General features: G+C 35.0%; 4 protein-coding genes across 4 annotated transcripts; 1 reads left to right on the top strand and 3 right to left on the bottom strand.

The window, feature by feature from the left end:
* Positions 1–661: 661 nt before the first annotated feature.
* LOC120206485 (AP-1 complex subunit mu-2-like) lies at positions 662–5,082 on the bottom strand. Its single transcript, XM_039206123.1, has 11 exons — positions 4,716–5,082; positions 4,372–4,518; positions 4,181–4,243; positions 3,901–4,077; positions 3,707–3,810; positions 2,959–3,066; positions 2,736–2,832; positions 2,506–2,603; positions 2,261–2,402; positions 2,049–2,171; positions 662–975 (listed from the first exon to the last, which is right to left on the bottom strand). Exons 1-11 carry the CDS (start codon positions 4,842–4,844, stop codon positions 877–879), a joined length of 1,287 nt encoding a protein of 428 aa, XP_039062054.1. The 5' UTR covers positions 4,845–5,082; the 3' UTR covers positions 662–876.
* Positions 5,083–5,890: 808 nt separating this feature from the next.
* LOC120206461 (lysM domain receptor-like kinase 3) lies at positions 5,891–8,531 on the bottom strand. Its single transcript, XM_039206106.1, has 9 exons — positions 7,823–8,531; positions 7,475–7,687; positions 7,265–7,404; positions 7,104–7,193; positions 6,763–7,020; positions 6,583–6,680; positions 6,333–6,471; positions 6,137–6,235; positions 5,891–6,055 (listed from the first exon to the last, which is right to left on the bottom strand). The coding sequence occupies exons 1-9, from the start codon at positions 8,481–8,483 to the stop codon at positions 5,891–5,893; spliced, it is 1,863 nt and encodes a 620-aa protein (XP_039062037.1). The 5' UTR covers positions 8,484–8,531.
* A 1,731-nt stretch (positions 8,532–10,262) lies between these two features.
* LOC120206473 (protein POOR HOMOLOGOUS SYNAPSIS 1-like) lies at positions 10,263–13,038 on the bottom strand. The gene is given in 10 exon segments (XM_039206113.1): positions 10,263–10,321; positions 10,464–10,491; positions 10,638–10,690; positions 10,767–10,829; positions 10,923–11,050; positions 11,205–11,308; positions 11,455–11,520; positions 11,932–12,015; positions 12,018–12,050; positions 12,757–13,038. Coding segments are annotated over 10 exon segments (900 nt in total).
* Positions 13,039–13,779: 741 nt separating this feature from the next.
* LOC120206483 (glutamate--glyoxylate aminotransferase 2-like) lies at positions 13,780–18,122 on the top strand. Its single transcript, XM_039206121.1, has 14 exons — positions 13,780–13,855; positions 14,290–14,455; positions 15,118–15,183; positions 15,295–15,412; positions 15,659–15,740; positions 15,853–15,940; positions 16,062–16,220; positions 16,496–16,669; positions 16,767–16,898; positions 17,158–17,223; positions 17,313–17,377; positions 17,454–17,545; positions 17,634–17,790; positions 17,958–18,122. The coding sequence occupies exons 2-14, from the start codon at positions 14,339–14,341 to the stop codon at positions 18,085–18,087; spliced, it is 1,446 nt and encodes a 481-aa protein (XP_039062052.1). The 5' UTR covers positions 13,780–13,855; positions 14,290–14,338; the 3' UTR covers positions 18,088–18,122.
* The last annotated feature ends 3,618 nt before the right edge of the window (positions 18,123–21,740 follow it).

The following is a 21,740-nucleotide window of genomic DNA, read 5'->3' as shown; positions in this document are numbered from 1 at the left end:
TAGTGATCTTTTTTTTGGTACAATAAAAGTTTAGGTCAGGGTTGACTCTCCTAGTCATGAGTCTGGACATACTTAAGACTCAATTGAGATTTACATAAAATTTTACAGGTTGCCCACCAAAAGTGACGATGGTAGGATTCAAACTTAACTTTACAAGCTCAAATTTCTAAATCTCAACTACTTTTACCAACACTCATCGGACTTGCAATAGTGATCTTGAGAATAAGTTGAGGATGTGAATAATTTTATTATATTCAAATATTTTAATTAATTGGAAGGAACCCTTTGATGAATTTGCATGGTACATGTGTTGATCTAGAAATTGTAGTAGCGATTGTGGTTTATATGGATTTTAGGTTCTACAACCATATTTTAACTTGTTTTTTGAGTTGGTAGATTCAAATTGCAATGTGGCTCGCCAAATCTCTAGTAATGTATTCAAGTGTTTAAATGAATTGTGGATTTTGTCTAAAACAACTGGTTTAATTACTCGAGCTTGATGAGGGGTGCATTGTAACGAGTAAAATTCATTTCCCGTAAAGGAGCCTCAAGCATCATATGGTTTCCCAGTGCACTGAGGTGACCCATTCAAACAATTAATCATTAACAAAAGGGGGGAAAATAATTCACAGTATTGAATTTGCAGTTCGCTAAGGGAAGGGAAAAAGTTGAAAATTCTCACACCTATTAGGTAAGAAAAAAATTATAATGCACAGAAGTATAATATGAAGCAGAAAGGATTTTTCACAACGGAACACTCTTGCATGCTCTTTCATAGGGCCTTTGTTATTAACTGGTTTTTTGTATTCTTGTGCCCCCAGTGATTCAAACTCATTTAAAAGCTCATAGGAGATGACAACTTAAAAACAATGGCTATCAAATAAGTCTTAGTTCGTACTCGCCAGCCATTGTAATGTATCGTACCCATGGAAGAGCTTGGTAACCACTTTTCTCAATGATCTTCAGATATCGAACCTGAGAAACCCCAACAGCTGGATTAGGAAAATTATCAAAAGCAACACAAGCATTAGTTGGTATTACTCGGGCAATTCCTAGATCCAAGAGTTATCTACATTGTGCTGCCAAGTGAATGAGATGGACCCGTATTCATAAAATTATACCATTAGCATGTTTATGTTTGATATGTCGGCATCATATTAAATGGCATTGCTATCTTCAATCCATTCCGCCCACCACCCTAGACACCCAGCAATCTATGTTACTTGAACATGGGTATGAATCCAACACGGGTATAGTTAGATTTTTCAAAGTTTTTCTATATATTTGAAGGTCATCCCCATATCCAACTGTCGGACACGAGTACTTCGTGAACAATGAAGACTCCAAGCAACATAGCCCACAACCTAGTCGGTGCATGATAGATCAACCAATTTGATGCTTCAATCAAAGTTCGAGGCAGGATAATTTGACCGAACAGCCTGTTATATGTTATTAGAAGTATCTTACATGTTACTTGCAAAAACAAACAGCATCGCTTAGCCATAACATAATTGTTCTAAACGGGAAACATTCTAAAGCCTAAGCTTTAATTTTAACTCGTTGCAAAATAAGCTGTATCTATCCTATAAAGAAAAGTTACCTACGGCTGCTTCAGGTGATAACTGCCTGCAGGGATTGGGTTGGAATTTATGAATTTTTAGGCCAATTGTTGGGCTATCTTTCATGTTATCTCTCAGTCAACTAAAAACCCAAATCAAAATTCAAAAATTGTTGTTTTTCATTTGTGATGTATTCAATTTCTTTTAATAATATCATGATGTTAATTTAAGATCAAGCAAATTAGTGCATGTGTTTTAAAAATAAATATTAATAATGAAAGTGAACACAAGTTATCTTCACCCCAATTCAGATAGAAACTCTAGTTATTTACTGATGAATGTGAAAGGAAGAGAAAAGGGGGGGGGCAATGGAAAAATATATATATTTTTGTAACCCTTTGAGCATGAGGAAGAACAAATTGACAAAAAGAACAAAAAAACAGTTGCATTTGGTGTAACCAAATAAAAGTAAAGGATATGAAGGCATACCTGTATCCCGGAAACAGTAAAATATGGAATCTCAAACTTCACACGAATAGGAGTTTTTCTCTCTTGAGTTGCCTCTTCATCTGTTATGCTAGGAAGAGTAAACTCGGCCCTCAACATATACTCCTAATGTTAAGAATTTCAAAATAATTAGTATCATGGCAGCAGAGTTTTTCTTTCTTTTTTTAAAAAAGTTCGGAGTTGGCAGATGATACCTTCCCACCAGGAAAAGATCTTATTTTCCACATTAAAGCATCATTTTCGGGTGCATATGCAGCAGATCCCATTGATGTCCGGACATTTGGACTGGAAGCATCAGCAGGCACAGGCACCATAATCTCAACATTTGTAGCAGTACTGTAAAGAATAATTATCTTCATGAGATCTTAGTAATCTAACAATAAGCAAGCCACCTGGAAATCAGTGAAATATTCTGGCATAAGGATAAAAAACCCAATACCTACGCTCCTTGAACTGAGACCTGGCCTTTACCATAATCTCAACACGGCTTCTTGAATGTTTTTCAGCTTGAGCTTCCACCCAGATGAGTGGTTTTACCTAAAAGCAGCAACAATAGTCATAATCAGTACTCTGATAGAAAGATAAGAAAAACAGAAAAAAGATGAGAGGAAGAAGGAAATGGAAGAAAGAAAGAATGGGGAGTGAAAATTCAAAAGAAAAACGGTTCACCTGAGTGCTAAGTCTGTATGTCATAAGATCAAAGGAACCATCAGGAGGTATGAAGGATATAGTCCGGTCATTCTCAAAACGGGCCAGACGTACACACCTTGATCAAAGCATTAAGCATAGGGAAATTTGCAACATCAGACTTCAGTATCAGTTACACCCAACGCTCAAGAAAGCATATTATAAAAACTGAAGTACAACTAGAAAAGAGAGTCAGGGTATATACTGATGAAACTTTATGTCCTCCAAATCAATCGCCTTTCCCTTTGTTGCTCGTCCTTGTGCCTCAAGCAATACTCTATCATTTAGGCCAAGCTTACACTCGGGCATACCACTGAAAAGATAATTGAACCCAAATCAATACATGGGCAGCCTAGAACAAAACTTCCAAAATGAAAGGATACATTGCTATGTCATAATATCATGAAAAAAAATATTTGTTTAGACAATGTGTGCATGAAGGTTTGAGTTGCCTACTATCTCATAGCATAGATAGAACATGCATGCATGAACAAGCCAAATTTTCATAGCTTCCAGCATAACTAGCATGAATGGCATGGCAACCAGAAGTTTCAAATGAATGGGTTATCAACAAGGGTGCAAAATAGAGATGAAGAGACACCAATTCCCAATTCTAAATTGATAATGCTTTATCAGATTGCATGAAGTGCACTGAAATTGAGGTCTCATCATATCAGGTATCTACCACTTCAATCAGAATCACCTTTCCCCCCAAGAAATTCAAAATGCTAAACTTTTATTTGTAACTTGCAGACCAGACAGTATAAGTACGGATTCTCTCTAGAATGCTATATTTTTTTAAATATATATTTTGCAACACAGACACTGTTTTATAATTCCACTTTAAATATAATCAACAAAAAAAATCAATTACACACTATGAGTAAAGATAGAGTTCTGTATAGAACTAAAGCATAACGGGCCATTTATCTTGAAACAAACAGAAAACACACCTCAAATAAGTTCTCATCTTTAATGCCCCAACAACATCTGACCTAATTATTTGTCCATTGCTGTTGACAAGTATATTCACACTTTCTACCACATCCAAAAACACCTGAAATGAAAGAAAAAAAAATCTTCATAAGCCAGTGTCTTAATACATTAATAAATAAATCAAAAGAATAACTATAAAAAAGCCACCGACTTCATTCTTCTTGTAGTTTATTCCTTCACTACGCCAAGAGACTGCATTGGTAACAGCCATTGGGGGTCTCTGGGTAACTTCCATCCTATAAGCATCGGTCTTGATAAACTCACTAAGTATTTTCGCTTCAGTGTATTGAGGGTAGCCAAAATCCATAATCTCGTCAAGTAACTCATACTGGCAGAGGCATGAAAAAGAGCCAATTATAAACTCTTCAACTAAAATTATAAACCAAAACTGTCTAACAAAAGCAAGAAAAATGTGTTTGATCTTCACATACCACTACAACAAAGTTATCCCTAAGAGATTCCTCTTCTAACTCCTCGAAATAATGCTTGAAAACCTGAAACGTTAATACCAATACAGAGAATGGATACCAAATGCTTTATTAGGAAACATACATGCACGCAACTCAATCGAAAATTTGAAAAACATAAAAGGCATAAAACTACAATTACAAAATTGGCTTACATCGACTACACGGTGCAGGAAAAAAAGAAGACTGGCGGCATTGCAATTCTGCCTTGTTGCGATCATCAAGTACACATTACTGTGCTGTATAAACATGTACGTTACTCCATTATCATACACCACTGGATCTTGCGACTGCGGATCTCCCTGTGAACCAAATCCAAAGGACCGAATTCAATAACACGTTAACCAATTAGAGCACCACCAATCTGAAAACTGATTCGAAGTATAAATAAGCTAAATTCAAACTTAAAAAGAAAATACAGCAATAAACAGAAGAAACATATTTATTCTAATCGGAAATTAAATGTTTCGAAATCCTGAAATTACAAAAAGAAAGAAACCTCTTTCTCGATGAGTTTGGTGAAGAACCGTTCAGCTTGAGCGGCGGAGACGTCGCCACGGTAGTCACGCCACACCAGAACGCGGCCCTTAATATCAAGAAGAAACAGTGCAGATGCGGCCCCCGCCATTTCTTCTTTGGTTTTATATATTTAATCCCTGCGAAATCCCTAGTAATTTTGCAGATCGGATGGGTGCGGTTCACGGTTTGATTGAGATCTTATATGAATCAAACGAGAGAGGGGAGATCTAAATGAAGGGAGAGAAAAGTCGAGCCAGCTTGTTGAAGCTGAACCATATTTTGTGAATGTTCGTTACAAGATCTGCCCACACTCATTTTCTTCTTTCTATTTCAGATTTTAAATGGTAAGAACAATGGGCTTCAACCATCATCTTCCCATACCTTTTATTTATTTATTTATTTTTTGGATGCCAAATGTATAAGACAACTTCAGGCATTAAACGACGCCGCTTTACTTCGTTACTCAAGCGCCACTGTTACGAATTTGTTTTTAGTTTGGGTCAAATACGAAAATAGTCTCAATGGTCATATAACACTTTTTTTAGTATTTCAATTATAAAAGTTTATAAAATTGTCACTTAATTTATAAAATAATGTTGATCATTTTTCGCTAAAAAGTTAATAAGAATAGTATTACATTTAATAAAATTAACATGATAATAAATTTAGTCCTCAACTTTTTTACTTTATTTTAATTTGATTATAATTATAAAAAAATAACTTGACAATTTTGGCACATAAAAGAAATATCCAATCTTTAAACTTTACAATTTTTTTTTATAAATGATATGACATTTTAAAATTATATATTGTAACATAATATCAAAATCACATCATTAAATTAATTTTAAAATTTGCAAGTTATAGGACTAATGTGAAAAGAAATATCGAATTAAAAATTTAGAATTGCTTTATCCCTAAATGTACACTAAATTCCTTAGAATTGCTTTTTTTCCAATTAGAGACACAAATCAGAAAATTACACAATTTTCTTCTTGACTAAAATCAAATTTTCTTTCCCAACATTTTTTTTTCTCTTTCAAAGGAAAAGCTTGTATGAAACAATAACAAACGGCCAGTTGTCTTTTCATTTGCAGCTATGTATGTTTAATATAAAATAGCTGAGAAATGAGTGAAATGGAGGTTGTCTATTTTTCATCTTCCATTGTGAATCCCACTGAAAACTTGGCTATTCCCTCCCAGCGACGCATCCCACTCCACCGACGACATCACAATCTGGGAAAGTGCTAAAACAACATCTCTCATTTCTGGTCTGTTCACTGCCTCATCGCTCATGCACCACATCGCCAGTTCTGTCATCTGCAAAATCACCAGCTATATATGTTATTTTCATGTTATATTGAAAGAAGATATGGGTTGGATGTATGTATGTATGTATACCTTGTATACATCTTCCATGGGATAGCTTCCTCTAAAACTTCCATCTATCACTTCTTCTAAAGCTTTTTCCGGGTTTTCGTCTTCGAAAATATTATTTACCTTAGCACAATGAAAGGAATTAGAGAACATGTTTGAGTGAATGAACAGGTTTCAATCTTAAATTTCTCTGTTACTGTATCGAAATCAATTTACTTACAACTGTTATCAATGATCTCATTTTGTTCGGCTCTTTATTGTCGCGAACCAGAGCACGTTGGCCTGTTATTAGCTCCGCCAGCACCACCCCGAACGCGAACACATCGGATTTTGGTGTCACTTGTAAGTCCATCACCGATCTTTCCACCATAAGCATATAAACAGCGAAAAAAATAGCTCAGTCTGGGAACAGATTTTGTAAGAAAACAGAACATTTCATTAGTGATTTATATGGAAAGCTAAAAACTTACTCAGGGGGCAAGTAACCTGGAGTTCCGACCAATCGTGTTGCTATTAGATCTTCTTCGTTTGTTCTCTCAACAAGCTTTGCTAATCCGAAGTCTCCAACCTAATCGAATGAAATGCATTACTTTCATTGTCTCGTGAAGATTATAGCAGCAAATATAATACAAAGGAGTTCATTTTAGTACCTTCGCTCGTAGACCCTTATCAAGCAGTATGTTACTGGTCTTGATATCCCTATGCACATACCGCGCTTTCGTGTGGTCGTGAATGTATTCGATGCCTTTCGCAGCATCGAGTGCGATTTGCGTTCTTGCTATCCAAGAGAGTGGCTGGTGACCTTTCAACAACGGATCATGGAGATGATCATTGAGTGATCCATTCTGGACATACTCATAAACCAAGTAGAGATGATCATCTCCACTAGCAAATCCCAAGAGCTCAACCTGTAAGTAAGTAGAACACGTGATGACTCATGTTCTGAGACAAATTAAACAAGAGTTAATGGTCGGTAACTCGGCAAACTTACCACATTTATGTGATGGACCTTGCATAAGACCTTGAGTTCAGCGAAGAACTCTTTCGATTTGTTCGATTTCATCTTCTTTATCGCAACCTCCTGGTAGTGCAGAAAGATTAAGTCTTTTCCATTTAAGTAGAAAAATCAACAACAAAACGAAAGCTTGGTACCTTTGACCCTAGTATTCCATGGTACACATAACCATATCCCCCACTTCCAATTTTCTTCCTTTCATCAAAATTATCTGTAGCTTCTTCAATCTCCTCCAGGCTATATATCATTGGTATTTCTGATTCAAAAGCTGTTACATCTGCAACAAGAAAATGCAGTACAGATGATTTAATTGCTTCTTCCCTACTCTATTCATCTATAGTCCTTACCTTCCATGTTTTTGGTGTAGGGAAACTGGGTTTGCAATGAAAATGTTCTGCCACTCATCATGCTTTTGGATAATGGCTTTGGATCCTCCACGCTCATTTTTTTTCCTTTTCTTCTTCGTATGAGAAAGATGAGCAATGCAATCGTCGAAAAAAATGCAACTACCGATAATACGACGATAAGGATTGTCCATTTACTTCCTCCTCCTCCTCCCCCTGATAATTAACGGCAAAAACAAGGAATACCATGATTAAATCAGTACAAAACAGTGAACATTTTTATCTGCTAAAATATTGTTTTGAAATGAAAAAAGAGCATGATCCTGAATTGAAACACTACTCAGTACTCACTTTTCCTTGGCGCTGGAATTCTGTCATTGTCCATAGGCACGTATAGGACCGAACCGGAAATTATAAAATCAGGGTTTTGAGTCAGATTGCTGTTCAATCTTTCTATGTCTTTTATGTTAGTCCATAGCTGAGCCGCAATACTTGTCAAAGAATCGCCCTGCTGAACTGTGTATGTGACTATGGTTTTTGACTGACTCTCCATGCATCCGCATATCAGATTCATTGGTACTTTGTTCCCTGGATTGAAACTACTCGCTTCATCACCAACTTCGAGAGCTTGTCCGCTGTAAATACTTGTCGAAACATCCTGAAACGTGTCGTGTTCTTTCACCGTGTAGGAAACATCGTAGAAGTATGCTATGGTGTCGTTACCGATGTCCTCACAAGAACAGGTGACTGGTATAAGGTAATTTTGGTTTTTTCCGTGGGAAATGGGGCGGAAAGTTGAAGGATCAACGGAGTAAAAAGAGGCAATCTGGTCGTCGTTTAGACCGGCATTGATGTGGTATAACATGGCATCACATTTCTTGATTTGTTGTGATGAGCAATTAAAAGGGAAGATAACATCGGCTTTACAGATTCTAGCAAGTAGAGCTGCCAATAAAGGGAGCGTAAGGCAAACAAGGAGATGGTGTGAAAGTGAAACCATGGTTATGAGCATGGGAAACTCGATTTTTCGCAATGAAAGAGTGAAAGAACATTAGATGAAATCATGATGGAAACGAGGGTCTTTGTTTTAGTTTCTGTTTGCACATGTTTGCTGGCTTACTGGGGTATTTTTCAGTGCTTCCAAGTGGAACCCCCCCTCCCCCACCAAGTTTAGTATAATAAGAAAAAGGGGGTTTAAGATTCTTTGGAGATGACAAAACAAACAATTTGCAAACCCTCAGTTTGGAATATTACCATGGGTTTATCTTTTAGTGGACACTCGTCGATGCTTACAATACGAAGTTCTTTTGCTTATTACTTCTGGGCAGGGATAATATGTATTTTTCAAATTCTAATTTATATTTTTTTTATAATTTTAATAGATAATATATTTTTAATCCTAAAATTTTATAAATTCATCATTCCTAATATAAAATATTACATTCGTTTCTGCTTCCTGACTCTAACCATGATTCATATGTAACATTATTAGTTATAAAGCAAGAAAATGCCATAGAGAAGCCAACTCATTCTCGTGGATTAAATATATTGCACGCTGTAATATGTATGGCATTCGTTCGTGCAATGCGAGTTTTAGATTTTTATAAAACAAGGGCTGCATACCATGAGGTTTATACTTATGTTAGTATTACTATTATTTTACAGGACGTTGACTCTTTTTAACCAAAGCCAAGAGAAACTGAGTTGTAGTACCTTGGTTAACTCGCCTTCCATACACATGCCTGTCTCCTGGTTTGTAACAGAATAATTTTCTGTCGATTGAGTGTTCCCAGTTTTTCGATTTAATAGTTTGAAAGTAGGTCAAATACTGTGTAATTAATGAATTAGCAGCTATGGTGCTTGGATAATGCAGACATTCCAACAATTAATTATTATTTTTAAATAAAAGTATATTCATGTCCAGTAAAATTATAGTAATACTAGACTAACAGGCACTCAGGCTGGAAGTTCTAAGCTGAAATCCTATCTAGTAAAGAAAACTTTTTAGTCTTTTTACACTTTTTACTCTGGTTTTAAATTTTACGGGCAGTTCTAGTGCCCCCACTTTCATGCTCCATCGGGCTTTGATAAACTCTACAGTCTACAGCAATTTGCTTGCAATCCTATCTTGCTAACTATATCCAGCACAAGGAGAACGAAAGCACCATTATTAAATCAGATTACTGAGAATTTAACAACTACTTGACATGATTAAACCATGTATAGTTCTATATGTGGACTTTTATGAATCTGTTTCTGAACTAATCAGTAGCCTTCGTTTGCTAGCTATATAAAAATTAACAGGGAGGAAAAACTCACCATTGGTCAAACAAAAGTTACTTCACAACTTATACGATCATGGCGTATTCCGTCGTGTATATATTTACTATTTAGGTGTTATCTATTCTATTCACGCTGCCGGCCAAAAGATGCCGTAATTTCGACTCAAACTGTCAGATCTTCTGACAAGTGGCAAGGTTTGGAATCTGTTAAGGATCTACGTCACAATTTACTGAAGAATTGGCGTTTCAGCTGGGCTTTTCCTCAGCAATATCCTAAACAGAATCCATTTGGCATTTCAATGACTTTTGGTTTTAAGGGGGCTTAGAACTTGTAATTCAGCTACAAGGTTGTTTGTTCCAAAGTATAATTACTTGTAAGCTAATTTGTCTGTTTGCACGTAATTGAGAAATAGTAGTATCATCACTAATTATAAAAATAATAAAAGAAACCTAGCATTCAATGTATAAGTACCTCTAGCATGTTCGAAAGCTCAAGCAGATAAAGCAACTTACAGCAGCATGTCAGCACCAACGTCACTGATAATTTTCTCTACTTTAGTCAACAAATCTGTAAAAATAATCTCTCGAACTTTAGCAAATGGGCATCAAACAATTTATTCCTAGCGAATTGTTAATATGGTTTAATTGAGACAATGCCCCAATTCAAACAGAGTTTTACAAAATTTAAGTGAAAAAGAAATAAAAGGTACCTTGGAAGGAAGAATCTTCCATATATTTCTGCGGGGAAAAAACAGAATTGTCAATGAAGGAACAATCTCGTAGACATCACTTACATGCCAAACCATGCAGCAATAAGGTACTCTTTACCTTCTACATACTGAAAGTAATAGCAAAAATATCGACAAATAGTTAGAAACCATTACCGCAATTTGGGATTTGAGATCAATTTCCTCAGACACTCTGGGTTGATTGGTAGCTACAACAATTAAGGAAAATGTGTTATGAAGTCAGTTGCTGGATATCCCTATCTATATCCAGGTCAAGAAATCTACCCTTTTCAGCGCAGCAATTGGTCAGTAATGACGTGAAACTGGGGGGCAAGGGTTGAAAAATTCCTTCAAGATTGTTATTAAGCATTGCATCTTGATCGAATGACTGCTGCCTAATTTCATAGCTCAAACTGGGAGACATTTGTGGCGCGTAAGAACCATCAGAATTGTTATTAAGAATTGGATCTTGATCAAATGACTGATGTCTAATTTCATAGCTCAAACTGGGAGACATTTGTGGTGTGTAAGAACCATCCAGATTCACATCAGTCAACTCTTGATTGGCTCTGCAGACAAAGTCATTAGCTCTTTTTAGATTTGTCTTTGAGACATACTTCCTAGTGTTCCTAATAATTTGTCTTCTGATTAATCCAATAACATATTTTAAATATTCTGCAAGAAACAAATTGGTAAGTGTAGCATTTCAAGTTTCATATCTACCTAGAAGGAAGTCTATTACTAGATATGAATTCTGATTGTGGTGAAAAATCAGATCCAAAATCAGTGTTTAAAGGTTCAATTTCAACTTCACCCTTGAACTTCTCCTGAGAAAGAGAAAAAATAATCATTCCAGTGTAAAAGATAAAAAGTCCAGCAGCAGGGCAAACTTATTGGATATGGATGAATCTATAATAATAATAAAAATCAATATTATTACAAGAAGTATACATTTCTATAGTTGTATTTCTACCTGCAGAGTATTCATGAACGATTCTGCCTCATGATTTGTAGAAAACCGCAAAGCAAACTTCTGAATCTGCAAAAATATAAATAGAGAGCTCCATGAGTTTTCTGTGATGAAGAAAGATGCTGAACTTTGTTTTGGTCTGCCTTCAAAGGAAAAGTAGCAATTCTTACTGCTTATATCTATTTAAAATATCTTGATCATGTCCTACACTGCATAGTTTCCCATTCTAAGATCACTTTGGGAGACGATATCTTCATTAAGTGGGTTTAGAATGAGAAACAAAAGGAAAGTTTGCAAGCATTTTTCTACAACATCATTTGTTTAATGAAGTTCCTATATATATATATATATTCACTTTACAAACACGTAAAATAACTTTCCTTTTTTGCTCCTATGAAACACATTTTAACGGTAACAATGAAATTCCTTAAGCAAGAGCAAAAGGAACATATCTATGTGTGTCCCTTGTAACAGGCTTACCTCTTCAGTGCAGTCTTTGTAGCTTACAAAAACAGCTCTGCTGCCCCTAGCAGGAATTTCAGGGATGCATTGGATTTGAGGCCAGAGGAGAAGTGCAGATTGGATATGTAGTGTTCTTCCTACTCCAAATAACAGAATACAATTTCCTTATAACAGCAGAACACAATCATATGATGAAACAAATCCAAATATAATAAGATCGCAAAATAATGCGCTAGGAAAACCGCCAAGCTGTTAACAAGTAAAATGCAAATTGAATTGATATTTTGAGAACAAATCAAATTAACTACAACCAGAGTCTAATCTTGAATATACTTTCGTCTACACGACTTTCAACATCCCTTGTACACTATAAATGAGAGAATTGAAAATGAAAAGAATCAACAAGTAAATACGTATAAGACAACTTTCTTGAAGCTCCAGAAAATTGATCTAAGAAAACACGGAGAAGGACGATGAAACGGGAATATAAATTCAAATTTGAGCTCGAAAAGTAGAGGGATTGAAAGCAACTATGAGAAATCAACAATCAATAAGCTTCTCCGAGCCTGGATTCATTCTCATTTGCTTAACACTCGATTTATTTCAGTTAAAACGAAAATCCGTTTTCCTCATCATTTTTAATGATCAATCAAACATAACTAACAAACGGCTTAAGAGATTGATCGAACAACTTAAAACTAGCGAGATCCTAATTTGCTTAACTGTCAACTTAATACCGATAAAATGAAATTTCGTTTTCCTAGTTATTTTAGCGATCAATCAAACAGAATCAATAATCTGCTTAAGAGATTGATCTAGAGGAGTTAGTAAAGAGCAACTTACAAGGATCTTCCCGCTTAAAGAAACGGTGAGGATAGTTTCGGAGCTTGAGAGATCATTGATGATCTGCAGAGAAGCGGCTGGAGATGATGTGGCGATCCAGTTGCCTCCACGCGAGCGACTTCGTTGTCTCTTAGTGAGAGGTACGAGAGAGCGACAGGTGGAAGGGAGAGATGGATGGAGTATGAAACGAGCAAAATGAATTTTCCATTGCCCTTTAATGGACTTTACCAGCTCTTCGTTCTCATGGCGATCAGCTTCTACAATTGCCAAAGATCCCGCCATTTTTTATCATTTCTTAAATTTTATGCTTATTTTATAGTGAACTTCGAACATGGGGTAGACTGTTAGATTTCTGGTTATTCCAAGTGAACCCGGCCCACGTTGTATTCCAAATCCACTAAGGCAATGAAATTAAATAATAGAGGTAAATTGAGATTTGATTTAACAAGGACACAGTTTGTAGATATAATCATTTGAATTTAATTTTTTTTAAAATAATAACAATTAATTTTATTACTGAAATCATTCAATAATTTTTTCTTAATTAATATTATTTATTCTGTTATCCTTTCGATCATGCACAAAAATTTAAACTTGAAACCTTACTTAAGCGATATCAAACTACTTACCACTTGATTTTGTTAAATTATTTTTCTCATTACACTACTTTAGGAAATAAATAAATAACTAAATGAACAAATGAAAACTAATATTGATGATTGGTCCAAAATCCAAACCCATTCCCTGAGCAATATTATAACCAACGATGTCATAATCAGAGCAACGGAAAAGCATATGCCATCCATCATAAGACATCCACCTCGACTTTTGTCACTATGCTAAATAATACCCAAATAATTCTATAAAAAAAACAACAACAATTTGTCGTTCGATTTTTGAAGATAAAACGCCCAAATTCCCACATTTTTTGAAATAATCCAATTTTCAGTGGTTCTGCTTCAGCCACTGCCATTTTTAACTCATTTAACACGCTGCCACATCTTTTATATATTAGTCTTTCCTTGACACGAAAAGTATACTGACACCTGCAACTTAACCAACTACACAAAATCTGTTGGGTAATCTGTTGAGTCTAAGGGTAATCTGTTGGGATTTCTGGTGATTTATGATTAACTGAGTTTGGGTTCTGAAACTTTAATTGATTCTTTTGCAGATTCTTGGGTTCGTGTTTTAAGTTAATTATGTGATTATATTGATTGAGACCATTTACTTATTTACTTTTCTTTTTTAATTTATAAATGCATTTCTCTGCATAGTTTTTCAATCAAGTACTCTGGGTTTTTTTCAGTGATAGTTAATACCTTTTAATTATTTTCGTTGATGCGTGCTTTTGGGTGTCAGATGAGCTTTGGAGCCGATTTTTAAGATTTATGCTTTTAGAGTGATTTTATTATTGCGCTCGAATTGTTTTGGCGATTGTTATTCTCATATTGGAACTGGAAAACGAACAAATTTCTTTTATACAAAATCAAAAAGTTAAAGTTCGACTTATGGTTTAAGGTTTTCTAACAGGTTTGAGTACTGAGTCTATAGATTGGTAAGTTTAAGGAAGTTGTGTATCATGGTTCCTAAAGCATTAGATTATGAGACACTGAACGAAAACGTGAAGAAAGTTCAATATGCAGTCCGAGGGGAATTGTATCTTCGAGCTTCTGAGCTTCAGAAGGAAGGGAAGAAGGTATGTTTTTGCTTGCTTTCTCCTTATTTTATTTGACCATCCAGTTCAGTAACAACTAGTTGAAGCAGCAGTAGTTTATATTTGGGGTATTTTAGCTTTTGTAATCAACTGAGAATGTGTAAATTCCAGTTTCCTACATATTCTTTGTTGGGGCATTTAAAAACCAGAGTGTTCTTGTATATTTTTCAGAAATTGTCATTGTTAGTCTAGTCCTTATTTACCGCACAGAACTTGTTCTTGTTCTTGTGATTTTCTTTTCTTTTTAGAACTGTAAGTTATTTAGTGTATTAAGAGTTTCCTAGTTAAATGCCTGCCTTGATGAGTTGATTCGACATTCATTGTTTGTCTGAACTTTTATCGACAGAATTCTTGTCGATGGACAAATTAAAATGTCTGCATAAACCTCTGTGCAGTATATGAAATCCCTATGTTTTACTAAAGTCCCGTATGTGCTGGGAAACTGCATTTCCATGTATTTAATGCCTCTCAAGAAGTATGTGTTTTTCAGAATTCTATGTTTATGGTGTTTTGGGAAGTATGGCTGATGATTTTGCATGTGATTTTTGAATTGATCTGTAAAAACATGGTGCTGTTAAATTTTCAATTACGAAACAGATGTGTATATGTTAACTTGTTTCGTGGCTTTATTTTTGTGTCTGCAGATTATTTTCACAAATGTTGGCAACCCTCATGCTCTTGGACAAAAACCACTGACTTTCCCTCGACAGGTATATGTTTAAAAGTTCTATTTAGTTCAGTTTATCTGTTGGAATTAATGTATTTTGCTCATCCAGTTGTTAATAGCATGTATTTGAACTGATAAATCTTTGCTACTGCAGGTGGTTGCTCTGTGCCAAGCTCCATTTCTGCTAGATGATCCTAATGTAGGACTTCTATTTCCATCAGATGCAATCGCAAGAGCTAAACATTACCTTTCATTGACTTCTGGTGGTCTAGGTATATCGTTGAGCTATTTATATGAAAATTGTTGTTCAATCACCTGAAATACCTCCAGTTTGCGCTTTGTATTCTTCAGTCTATGTGCTTCTTAAATAATCTACTAATCGAATTATTTCTATATTTAGCTATTACTTTACAATTATCCTATTATAGCTGATCTATGAACAGCTCCCAATGGTATTTAAAGGAATTTGAATATGATCTGCAATGTAAATAACATTTGTTCCTTCACTATCTATCTAGGTGCATACAGTGATTCCAGAGGTATTCCAGGAGTCAGGAAGGAGGTAGCTGAGTTCATTGAAAGGCGGGATGGGTATCCTAGGTGATAATCTAGATGCTATCACTCACGATAGCGCCTTTCGTACAGAAAAAATCACATTTTTGGTTCCAAAGTTGTAATCTTAGTGGTTATTTGCTTCTTTTTCCAATGGCAGCGACCCAGAACTCATATTTCTCACTGATGGTGCCAGCAAAGGTGTGATGCAGATCTTGAATTGTATTATCCGCGGCCAAGGGGATGGGGTAACATATTTTCCTCATCTATTTTTCTAAAAGATAATTTCATCATCTGTATCATCTCGAATTTGCTATGTTCCCAATGCATAATGCTCTGATAATACTATTAAAAACTTTGCTTTGCCAGATATTGGTTCCTGTCCCACAGTATCCACTTTACTCGGCTACAATCTCTCTCCTTGGTGGTTCACTTGTTCCATACTACCTGGAAGAGACTGCAAACTGGGGGTTAGATATTAACAATCTTCGTGAATCAGTTGCACAGGCTCGCTTCAAAGGAATAACTGTTAGTATACTTTTTCGTTTTTCGCGTTTACAAAAGAATGAGAAATATGGTCTGAAACTAAAGAATTTGACAAATATGGTCTGAAACTACGCAAACATCACAATTAGATGAAATGATGGATAAAAAGTGGTGGTCTTAAGTATCATAAGCGTTATATAATTTGTTTGACTAAATAATCCCATTCTGCATGTTGGAACTTAAAAAACTGATTGATTTTGGCTGGCACCAATCAGTTTAACTTCCCAAATTTACTCTTTTATGCTTTATATAACCAGGTGAGAGCAATGGTGATCATTAACCCTGGGAACCCTACTGGACAGTGTCTCAGTGAAGCTAACTTAAGAGAAATACTGAACTTCTGTTACCAAGAAAACTTAGTGTTACTTGGAGACGAGGTTTATCAACAGAATATATACCAGGACGAGCGTCCCTTTATCAGTGCTAGAAAGGTAAATTCTATCATGCTGTTATATCAAGCTACATCTGAATGATTTTTATGGGATGCTAATTCTTTTAGTTGCCTACTTTTCCTTTTACCAATTGAAGGTTTTGATGGATATGGGGCCTCCCATAAGCAAGGAAGTGCAGCTCGTTTCTTTCCACACCGTGTCCAAAGGATATTGGGGTGAATGTGGGCAGCGAGGAGGATACTTTGAGATGACCAACCTTTCTCCCAAGGTTTGCGTCGTTTTAATTAGCTTTAAAAAGTTTCGTGCACTTCAGAGCGAGCGAAGAATTTCTCCCAAATGTCGCTACTTCGATGATATTGTCAAATGGATAAACTCAATATGATTCTTGCTATTTATCAATGCAACTAAATTGCTTTACCGTGTTACATCTTAACAATCATAGACTTTCTTCCTTCGGGAATTGAACATAATTCGGATCATTGAATGGATGCTCAGTCCTGTTTTGCTTTCCTGATCTTATATTACAGACAGTTGATGAGATCTACAAGATTGCATCAATAGCACTCAGTCCTAATGTTCCTGCTCAGATATTTGTGAGTCAATGCCATCAGATTTTCTGCGCTTCTAAGTTCGGGCTGTGGTTCTCTTTAACCTTAAGATAAGCTTCCTCTTCTCTTTGCAGATGGGATTGATGGTCAACCCACTCAAACCTGGGGACATTTCATATGAGCAATTCCTTAGGGAAAGGTATGCATACGGAGACTCGTTTAACGTACGTTTTTCCTTTCAAGTTTAAACTAACAATGCAGTTTAAAACTCGCAGCCGAGGAATCCTTGAATCATTGAGAAGAGGAGCAAGGTTAATGACTGATGGATTTAACAGCTGCAAGAACGTGGTTTGTAATTTCACTGAAGGTAAATCGTTGTTGTTATCAACCGGTCACACGAAATCATTCGTTTTCCGCCATCGTTTTTTAATGTTTTCTTCTTGGTAATCCTGCAGGTGCCATGTATTCTTTTCCTCAAATACGCTTGCCTCCGAAAGCTATAGAAGCAGCCAAGAAGGCAGGAAAGGTCCCAGATGTGTTCTACTGTCTCAAGTTGTTGGAAGCAACAGGCATCTCCACCGTCCCTGGTTCCGGATTCGGACAGAAAGACGGGTACTTCTCCATTCATTCATCGCTTCCAGTTTCTAATAATCATCTTCAAAACATACCCTTCTCGAGAATTTCCGTTCTGGTCATGTTCGATGATTTGCATGGATCGGTTCTGACATTTGTTTTTGATAGTTTTGCAAAATGCTTAAATGTTTCACTGTTTCTGATAGGGTCTTCCACTTGAGGACAACAATTTTACCTGCCGAGGAAGACATGCCAGCCATCATGTCGAGCTTCAAGAAATTCAACGACGAGTTCATGGATCAATATGAAGATAACTGGAATCACTCAAGGATGTGACGCTTGTGTTGAAGTGCCCTTGATACTGGATTTATTGTAATATTTATTGGCTGTTGCAGGCCACTCAAGATTACCCCCCCAACACCCCTCCGCTTCTCTCTTATCTTTTTCTCTACTGACATCTCTCATGGAATCTCTACTGCTGAATTATGTTTGGGTTTTTTTTTCCCAAAAAGATCTAAATCATGTTTCTGCTAACACATGCACGGAGACAAATTTTGGGAAATTTGCAATAAACCTATGCCCTTTTATAACTTTCAAAATTTTAAATTTTTTTTGGATAACTATGTATTTAATCACCCACCTATTCCAGCAATTTCGTTTTGGTCTCTTAACTATTCTTTTTTAATTTTTTTTTTAAAAAAATAGGATAACTATGTATGATTTTTTTAAAAATAATTAAATGACTAAACTGAAATTGTGAGAATAGACGAGTGACTAAATATGTAATTTACCCAAAATTTTAATTGTCTAAGAATTTTTTGATATTTTCAATTAAAATTCTTAAAATGTTTTTTTAAGTTTTTCCAAAATTATCGTCTCAAAAATTTTAGAAATTTTAGTGAGATATCTAGTTTTTTAAAGAAAATCCTCGAATCTTTTAAAACTTTCAATTAGATCTTTAAGTTTTGAAAAAAATAATTAAACCCCAGTGGCAGGATCCATGGCTGCACATGCTTCTGTAATATAAGCGTCATTGAGGGGTCGAGGATTGTTGGGTGTTATATTGTCCGAAATTTTGAATGTAAATATGATCGTATGTTGTGGCCGGCTCTGACAGGCGGTGAGTGACGATCTGAAGCGCTAAGGATTGTACATTTTTGTCCCCTTCGCCGAAAGTGCTGCTGACGAGTTTATCCTCCGACTAACCTTATTTCATTAGCTGACAGTAATTTGACGTCAAACTCTTCATCTTAGACCTCAGAACTACTGCTGTCCCTGACATGATCATCTTACCATGATTTTAAATTTTTATTCATTTCTTTCTCAGAAGGGATAAATTTTGTCCTTAAAAACTTGAGTTTTGCCAGACCCGAAATACACTATTTCCGCAATTTTCATTTAAATTTATAATAGAGTATATTTGTTTCATAAAAAATAAATTTGAAAATAAAATTATATTTTTTTAAATAGTTTTCAAAATTAAACCGCTGGCCATTTTTTCATAAGTGGTTTAAAATATTGACAAAATGGTACATCAGCCCGTGTACTTTTCTAAAAAATTAACATGGTTCTCGAATTTTTTTGCGCTTAATATGTTTCTCGAATTTAGAAGAATAACTCAATATGATTTTTTGACCACCGATTTCATCGTTGACTGTTACGATGTTGATGTGGCACTTTATGATGATGGCATGACAGTCAACGGTGTTTAATGTAGCTGATGTTGTGATAGATGTGCTAAATTAATTTTTTTCCAAGTTCAACAGCCAAATTGATCTTTTTAAAAAGTTCAATGGCTTGTATGATTTTTTTAAAATATAAATATTTAAAATTTAAAATATTACAAATATATGTTAAGCATTTTAGCCTTTTGGTTTTTATATTTAGCCCCTCTTAAATTTTGATTCTTTCACTTAAGTATTTTGTTTTCATCACTATTGGTATTAGTATATTTATTTTGGAACACATAATAATGTTATTAAGTATGATAGAGTGTAGATATTTTAGAATTAGATTCAAATTTTGATATATCTAAAAAAAATTGGTATTAGCATGTTATGATATTAAAAAGATATTTATGAATTAATAAATTTGTGATTAAAATAATATAAATTTTGATTGGATGAGAATTATTTGTAATGCAATACAAATAATTGCTTAGAACTCAATTTATTCGTACTAATACGGAGATTTGACTCTTATTCTTAAATAATATAATATTTATTCTCGTATATTTGATATTTTAATCTTTTTTACTTTTTGCTCATGTTTAGTTTTTCTTAATTTTATAGTAAATATATATTAATTTTAATATTTATATTTTAATATTTTTATTTAATAAATAATAATAAATAATAGTGTTTTTATATTTAACTTTTTAATATTTTATATTTAAAATTTAAAATGTTTATATTTTTTTAAAACGATCGTTTTTACAATAATTTTTTATATTTTATCTGTTTGACATTGATGTTGTAATCAAAACAAGTATTTTTTTAACTATAAGTACTTTTAGAAATCTTTAGAGAAAATAATCTCAGTGACCAAAAATGTCTTATAATATACGATTTTAACCAACTTTTTTTGGATTTGCCAAAATGACCAACTAAATCGCAATGCGATCGATAATTCGCAACGCGATCTCCGGTATCGCAAATTAGTTTCCAGATTCGCAACGCGATTCTGACTATCGCATTGCGATTTCCCAAATCCACGTTGCGATTTTCCTAATTCGCAATGCGAATACGTAAATCGCAATGCGAATCTGTAAATCGCAACGCGAATCTGTAAATCGCAACGAGATTCTGACTATCGCAATAATGAATTTCAAATTCGCAACTCGATTTCTGAATTCGCAACAGGTTTTAGTTTCGCAACACAAATGTTTTGGGTATATAACTACGCAGCAGCAGCAACTCATAACCTAAATCCCTAAATCGCAACTCATTTCATCTCCATCTATCACTCTCTCCGGCGACATCCGTTCCTATATCCAACGACATCATTCCCCATCCGGCAACAGGTTTTAGTTTCGCAGCTCGTTTGTTTAGTAAATTAATTTACAATAATGAAATCATCTAATGTTGATCATGTTTGGATAGATTTGTATTTTGGAGGGTCATGGGAGAATATTCAAGGTGTTTTACAATATATGACTTTACCCATGAATCTTCAACTAAAACTGTCATTAAAAAAGTTAACTTATGAAACTCTAATGTTACGTGTTGCAAATAAATTGAATTTAGAGCCCTTAAGTGGATTTAGGCTATCTTATCAGAGAAATGGTAAAGTTTATTTGTTATCCGACAATGAAGATGTTGAACGATTCATTGCTTACATTAGTGTTTCAAGTGATGATGTTACATTGTATGTTGTTGAACCTAGAAGTAGTGAAGTTGGGTCAGTAGCGGGTAGTAATCAACTAAGTTTTTCAACCCCAGTTTATGGTGCTCAAAATTCAATGGTTCCACCACAATTTCATCACCAAGCAAATTTTGTTTCACCACATTTCCAATATCAAACACAATCTCAAAACCCACAATCTTTCCCTAATCCAAATCCCAATCAACTTTCAACACCAAATTTCGGTTTTCGTATTGACCAGTTAGACGATGATGAGACAACAGAAAAAATTGTAAGTACTAGTCAGTATTCGAAATTTTATCTTGGTCAATACCCGGACTTTGATCTTGGTCAATACTCGGATTTTGATGATTTTTTAGAAGAAGAAACAGCCCCTGCGTGTAATGATTTTGATATTGGCCAATACCCGAATTTTGATGATGAAACAGTCGTTGCCGAGGAAGATGTTGTTGATGATAATGAGGAGGAAGTTACGACTGTAAATGAACATGTTGAACATCCATTCTGTAATTCATATAACACTGAAGAAGAAAAAGAAGAAGAAGAAATCCCCAAAGAAAATTCCCCGAAGAAAATGCCACGGGAGTATAACTGGAATATGCCAGAATTACTTCAGATACCGGAAG

The sequence above is a fragment of the Hibiscus syriacus genome, unplaced genomic scaffold, assembly GCF_006381635.1.
Source record: "Hibiscus syriacus cultivar Baekdansim isolate YM2019G1 unplaced genomic scaffold, ASM638163v2 tig00013808_pilon, whole genome shotgun sequence".
Classification (NCBI taxonomy): Eukaryota; Viridiplantae; Streptophyta; class Magnoliopsida; order Malvales; family Malvaceae; genus Hibiscus; species Hibiscus syriacus.
The sequence above is the reverse complement of the archived record's forward strand: the minus strand, read 5'-3'. Positions and strand labels throughout refer to the sequence as shown.

Coding starts and splice junctions, on each gene's coding strand:
- LOC120206485 (XM_039206123.1), bottom strand. CDS start 4,844: ATGGCGGGGGCCGCATCTGCACTGTTTCTTCTTGATATTAAGGGCCGC. Junction 3,067..3,706: donor AAGATGAGAACTTATTTGAG/GTGTGTTTTCTG, acceptor TTATCTTTTCAG/TGGTATGCCCGAGTGTAAGC. Junction 2,604..2,735: donor CATACAGACTTAGCACTCAG/GTGAACCGTTTT, acceptor TGCTGCTTTTAG/GTAAAACCACTCATCTGGGT.
- LOC120206461 (XM_039206106.1), bottom strand. CDS start 8,483: ATGCTCATAACCATGGTTTCACTTTCACACCATCTCCTTGTTTGCCTT. Junction 7,194..7,264: donor ATGGAATACTAGGGTCAAAG/GTACCAAGCTTT, acceptor CTGCACTACCAG/GAGGTTGCGATAAAGAAGAT. Junction 6,236..6,332: donor TGAGATCATTGATAACAGTT/GTAAGTAAATTG, acceptor CATTGTGCTAAG/GTAAATAATATTTTCGAAGA.
- LOC120206483 (XM_039206121.1), top strand. CDS start 14,339: ATGGTTCCTAAAGCATTAGATTATGAGACACTGAACGAAAACGTGAAG. Junction 15,741..15,852: donor AGGCGGGATGGGTATCCTAG/GTGATAATCTAG, acceptor TTCCAATGGCAG/CGACCCAGAACTCATATTTC. Junction 17,546..17,633: donor GGTTTGTAATTTCACTGAAG/GTAAATCGTTGT, acceptor GTAATCCTGCAG/GTGCCATGTATTCTTTTCCT.